Here is a 6,704-nt window from a genome sequence, read left to right on the forward strand (position 1 = left end):
GGGTTTCATTTAACTTTCGGAACAACTAAAACAAAGCTTCCTAGCGGTGTCATATTGTGTGTGTGCCCTGTAGTTATCTCCTTCCTTTTGAGGCTCAATAAGATACAAAATAAAGCCGGAGCAGAGCCCTTTAAGTGAAATATTTGTTCTCCGGAGAGAAGAAGTAGGTCATTTGTTGGGGGTGACAGCTTTACAGCCCCCTTGCTTTTCAATGCTTGCTTCACTCCATCAGTGTCCACTTCGAGAGCTCTTCCAGCACGGCCTCTTCTGAATCTTTACCATTCTATCCTTTCCTCATTTATAATTCTCTCTCTAGTTCCACAAGTATCTGTCCAGTGTGGATGTCTTACCTGGGTTTGCGGCCCCTCTGTTTTGGCGCTGAGGGGACGGGGGTCTTGCTGTTGGCCTGTCTGTGGTTCTTGTCATGGTGGACCTGCCCCTTGATGTGGACAGCTGGTGTAGGAGGAGGTGCTGTGGTTGGAGAGGGTAGTTAAAAACAAGAGAGGACATGGAGATAAGTAAGAGAAAGCAAGAGCATTTTACAGGATTGGTGAAAATGTCAATGTATCTTTAGCCATTTTTGACTTGAACATCATTTTGACCATTATTTTTCTATCCGAAGATTTTATTGATAGGAAAACCTGCCTTTCATTCAGTATATTCAGACAGAGGCCTATACACCAACACTGAAACACATGAGCACATACTAAAGTTTAAAAAAGCAGAAATCAAATCTGAGCTGACAGAAAAATGCTCCGTTTTATTTTAATAGACACAGTTAAGCTCACACACACAATTTGATGAGCATATAGGTTCACCTACTGAGTTAAATACAGAAAAATTAACCAAAGAAAGTGAAAACCATAAAGCAGATTCAGGCAGTAGGCGTATAGATTATTATATAGAGTATTAGCCTACAGAACAGTACAGCTTTCAGAGAAGAGATAACATCTGATCCTTTATCATATTAAAATATGTCACTGGATAAGAGAAACTTTGACCTGCTGGGGGCACTAGATGGAACAGTCAGGGATAATCAAAGCGATTAATTCTGGCATCCAGCAGACAAACAGCTGATTCAGCATTACTCTGACATTATTGTTCCTGAAGCTAACAGATGGTAGGTGGCTAATACTGGTAGCAGTTGTTGAGTTTAGTTGCTTAAGAGACAGGGATTAGAATATTCGAATATACATTTGCTTTCAAATTCCCATCTCTAAATTTCCACACAGGCCAACATCCGGGTTAGCAGTGACCATTGTTTGGTTAGAGATCATTTGACAGTGTGTAGAAAATTGTACATTTCAGGTCTCCCTTGAAAAAGAGATCAATGATCTCAATGGGATACACCTGGATAAATGAAAATGTCTAGGTTAAATCCAAAGAACACTTCTCTGTAGGGATTTTATTTTAGATCTCTCTCTGTGTCTCACTAAGATGCAGAACCAGCGTTTGAAAAAAACTGCTTTCGTGTTTTTGAGATATTAAAAAATATTGGAGAGTCTGTCAAATATATAGAAATATTGGAACATTTTAGTTGCTATGCAAACCTGATCATCCTTTCGTATCATATTAAAGGACACTTTGACATTGTCCTTTGCATCCTTATTGGCATTCATTAAAGCCTTTAGCTGGTGTAATAACACATACTGTTCGAAATTATCGCTCCTCGCTCCTCCGGCAGAAATAAGAGCCATGGGACGCTACTCAAGGTGGCACAGACAAATCAACTTCCGGTGATATCGAGGACCGAGGAAATGAAAATAGTTGACCTGAGACGCAGCCATAGAGAGACACATCTGAGGTACCATCAAAAGTCTGTCTGGATCAAAGGAAAGGTTTTAAATGCAGCTAAGGCTTATGTTTGTGTTTATTAAGGATCCCCATTAGCTTTTGCTCTTGACAATAGCTACTCTTCCTGGGGTCCGACACTTAAAACAATACAACAATAATAAAACAATACAACAACATTCAAGACATAATTCCTGACATCATTAACAACTTCACCAATATCATTAACAATTTCCAACGTCATCAACAATGTCATCCACTTTCAATATCAATCTCAGCCAAGGATGAGTGGAAAAAATGCCCACCAGTACAAAGCATGAGATCAAATTAAATTAGGGTTCACAGCTCACAAGGGTACATGGTCATTAGTAGATGGCCCTTCAATCTCTTCTTGAAAGAGGCTCTGGACTCTATTTCAACAAGGTAGTTTGGCAATGAGTTCCATTCCTTTATAGCTCTATAAGTCACAGAAGATTTCAGAAGATTTGTCCTGGGTTTAGGTGCCAGTAGATGGCCTGATGTAGCTTGTCCAGTCTTATGGTCATGCTCGTCTCTTGTGTAAACTATTTGATCATAAAAATACAGTGGTCTTTTGCTAAATTGGAGAAAAAAAATTAAAAGTGATAACACGAGATTGCAGACGTTTCTCAACCGGAAGCCATGATAGGTTTCTATCATAGACTGTATATATAAATAAATCTAATATAAATCTATGCATAACTCCAATATGAGTGCGCTTCGAACAGTGGAGATCTAGTCTGGCAGCCTTGTTTTGAGCTATTTGTCATTTCTGTATATGTGTTTTTGCTGCTGATGACCATATGACCGGACAGTACTCAAGATGTGACAAAACCAGAGACTGAATGACTTGTTTCAAAGTGGTTGGTGTTACATACTTACTGTAGTACATTTTCTCGTCACAGCTATGCTCCTTCCCATTTTAGTTACGATACTGTCATTAGCTTTGTCCTCTGTAAACCAGAATCAAGAACAATGCCAAGCAACTTAGTCTTGTTTACCTGTTCCACTGTTCCACAAGGCTCAACCTGGTTTAAGGGAATTTAAGGCGACAACAAATATTGTGACAGTCACATTGTTGATTTAATCTTGTGCAGTTAAAGATAATTTCATATTGTTACAACTATGTCGTTCACATTTAGTATTAATCCTTATATTTCAACTGCTTTTTACACAAGCCTTGACTATAAATAAATAAAATGGGTAAAGGGTGTGAAAAACCCTCTAACATCCAGGAGTTCATAACAGATCTATACCCTTTATTACAGGAATGATAATTATGATAATCTTTGTCATATGAAGTCTTTTTTATTTTATAAATGGAGCGTTGCTTCTCTTTGAAATGAATAATTGCTGTCATAATTATCAAATCTTATATAATTTGTATTTTTTTCTTTCATCATGTCTAGCAGGGCTCGACATTATAAATGGCCCGGAAGAACTATTTAGACACCCCGGGCCATCATAACGTACTTTCCACTTGCCCGCTCGGGCCACTAAAAATATTGGTTTAAAAAAAAAAAATGGTCCTGTGGTATTGGTATTTTGACTAGCAATTTAGTTAAATTGTTTCGTTTATTAACGCTACAACATAGCGTTTCGTGAGGCGGTTGTCGTTGTTGGGTGAAAAGCAAACAGCTGTTTGCTGCGCAGCGCGAGCAGGCTCCCGTGAGCGGGAGCGCGCTCCTTCACTACAGACTATCGCGCCACCTAACCATTCACCTAAATGTTTATAATACCAGCGGTAACCGGCCAAGCGCCGTGCAAAAAACAATCTTCAAATAAAAGAAAGTCACCGGAGGAGTTAAAGGAGAGTGACAGGGAGCATGAGAAGAAGAGGTGCAGTGACGCGTCCTAAAACCCTTTTATAATCAATCGATTAGATTTATGATTAGAACATTATAAAAGTAGGGTAGACATGTGGATATTATCCGGCTGAACAAAACGTGCATTTATCAAACAGGTTTGTTTTCCACAGACCTTATTTCCAGCTATTTTCCAAAACCCTGTGGAGAAATCCCATTGCTTTTTGTCGAGGGAACCAGCGGCTTACTTCCTGGTTTTAGGACGCGTTACTGCACCTCTCTATAGAGAACCGCAGTGACGCGTCATAAAACCCGGAAGTAAACTTCTTCCGGTTCCTTTGTCAAAAACCAATGCAATTTCTCCATAGGAATTTGGAAAATAGCTCTAAATAAGTTCTGTGGTTGACACACATTTAAGAGAGGGATCATGTTTTGTTCAGCCGGATAATCTCCACATGTCAACCCTACTTTTATCTTTTTTGAATCATAAATCTAGTCGCCAAAAGCGAAATGCTAACGTTATGCTATAAACGAACTACAAGCCAGTACAGCAGCAGGGTCGCATGACTTCAACGTCACGCCAACTTAAGATCGTTTCAACTGACTTGCACTGAAACTGCACTTTGAACACTTAAAATATATTAACATTTTAAACTGTATACCCCGGTTATTTAGGCCCTTTTTGTTTTGTTTCATGTATACCACGTTTATCTAGGCCCTTTTTGTTTTATGTTTACATGTCACACTGTGGGAAACGATATTTCGATATTTCTGGATGTATAACACATGTAGAATTTTTGACAATAAAGCTGAATTTGACTTTCGCATGCTTGCATATTTTAACAAAGCTTTTCATTTTAGCCACACTGAATTTAACTAGAAGTCATGGCTGTGTCAATTACNCGTCCTAAAACCCTTTTATAATCTATCGATTAGATTTATGATTTGAAAATTATAAAAGTAGGGTAGACATGTGGAGATTATCCGGCTGAACAAAACGTGCATTTATCAAACAGGTTTGTTTTCCACAGACCTTATTTCCAGCTATTTTCCAAAACCCTTTGGAGAAATCCCATTGCTTTTTGTCGAGGAAACCAGCAGTTTATACTTCTTGGTTTTAGGACACGTCACTGCACCTCTCAATATGATGCCAATATAAACAAGGTCTTCTGTCGGCTCTGTAAATCAATGCCGACCTATGCTGACAAGTAAGTGAAGAGTAGAAAATATAAAGGTATTGGCTATAGGGAAATGTCCCAGCAGTTTAGGAGAATGAAGGTTCTAATCTAATCTATTACATAGCCATTACATTTCTAACTCCTAATGACAGGAAGGCAGAAAGCGCATTATATAAATAATAATACTCATAATAATAGCAGACATTTTTTAACAATGACCACAATATCATTATTTTAATAAACCAAATATGAACAATTGAGGAAATGAGGAAGAACTGATGATTCAAATGTTGTAGTACAAGTAGTAATGTAGTTAGTGCATAAATTACTATTGCAGCAAATGTGTTAATTTTCTTCATTATTAGTCGATTTTCTTTGGACGAATGCTCCGGGCCAATGGTTACAATGGTGGGGGCAGTGATAATACAATTCCACCGGCCCGGACCCTTAATGTCTACCCCTGTCTAGGTATGTTTGTTGTGAATATTTTGTTTTGTAAATACTTTTGGTATCTAACAATTATAATACGAAATTATTTAATAAAAAGAAGTTACCGTAATTTAAATAAAAAATAAATGACAAACAAAAATGATTACACACACACACACACACACACACACACACACACACACACACACACACACACACACACACACACACACACACACACACACACACACAGTCAGTCAGTCTTACCTTGACTTGGTGGTACAGGAGGTATGATTTTGACCTTGGGTTTCCTCCCTCTCTTGCCGGGCACCTTAACAGGTACAGGCACTGGGACCACCGTGGTCCTCCCCCCCGCCACAGCCTTCAGCTCCGTCCTCCCCTCCTTCCCCTTGGTCCTTCGCTCCTTTCTCTCCTTTCCTTCCTTGGGCTCCTTGCTCTTCCTCAGAGTGACCACCGTGGTCAACCTCTCCTCCCTCCGTTTCTTTGGTTTGGTGCTTTCCCTTTCCTCCGCCTCCCCTCTTTCTTTCTCCCGTTCTCTCTTGTCCTTTTTCTTTCGCTTCTTCTTCACCCTGCCTCCTCCCCCTCCATCGTCCTCCTCGCTCAGGGATGAAGGGGGTCGTGGGACTCCTCCCGAGTGTTTGGCGGCATGGGCCCCGGCCACCGCGCAGTGATTGGACGTCGCCGTGCTGCCCACGGGGGTGAGGAGGCGGAGCTGGTCTTTGGGGCCCACAACCAGGTGGCCCCGTGGGATTGTGGGAACTGTGTTTTGTGCGTTACTCTTTTGGTCCGAGGCGGAGGAGCAGGCTGCAGCGGAGGCCGGAGGTGGAGTGTGCTTCAGAACACCAGTTAACATCTGAAACACAAACATGTGGAATAAATTATGTTCACCATTATTATGCTGTTATGCTGTATGCTACAAGATCTACTCAAACATTTTTTCCTAACTGATGTTCAGCTACTGTCAAAACATTTTATTTTGACTCTATTGTACATGATATCTGTCCGTACTGACCCTTATTAAAATACCAACTTTTATTTGAGATCAACTGTTCAATAATTTAAACTTTTTTTCTTTCAATTTTTACATATCTCAAAAGATATGTGCTTATTGGGGTTTTCCCTTTCCTGTATTGTGTTATATAGGTTTTAGTGCATGTAAATGGTCAGCAAAGGCTAAAATCCCTGTGTCCAGAGGGAGTTTCCCTCCCACACACTCCCCTCGCTGCCTGAAACGCCTCCATTGGACTCCTCTGATTTTGATGAGGTTGCCACTTTTTCGCATCACAAGTACAACGCAATGGAAGGATAAATGTATGTTATACCGTTATGCCTATCAGCAGTGTCTGGGGTGTAGTGAGAATTGAAATAAATAAAAATGTCTCTCAAGATGCCTTTTCTCACAAATGCATGGCTTTTTAAATTGGGGCAGGTATTACATTTTTTTCTTAACATTCCTGCAACC

General features: G+C 40.0%; 1 protein-coding gene across 1 annotated transcript; it reads right to left on the minus strand.

The window, feature by feature from the left end:
• Positions 1-344: 344 nt before the first annotated feature.
• On the minus strand, positions 345-6,110 carry LOC104942799 (transcription initiation factor TFIID subunit 3-like). The gene is made up of 2 exons (XM_010768094.1): positions 5,489-6,110; positions 345-471 (listed from the first exon to the last, which is right to left on the minus strand). The coding sequence occupies exons 1-2, from the start codon at positions 6,108-6,110 to the stop codon at positions 347-349; spliced, it is 747 nt and encodes a 248-aa protein (XP_010766396.1). The 3' UTR covers positions 345-346.
• Positions 6,111-6,704: the final 594 nt, after the last annotated feature.

The sequence above is a fragment of the Notothenia coriiceps genome, unplaced genomic scaffold (assembly GCF_000735185.1).
Source record: "Notothenia coriiceps isolate Sejong01 unplaced genomic scaffold, NC01 NC01_scaffold00005114, whole genome shotgun sequence".
NCBI classification, from domain to species: Eukaryota; Metazoa; Chordata; class Actinopteri; order Perciformes; family Nototheniidae; genus Notothenia; species Notothenia coriiceps.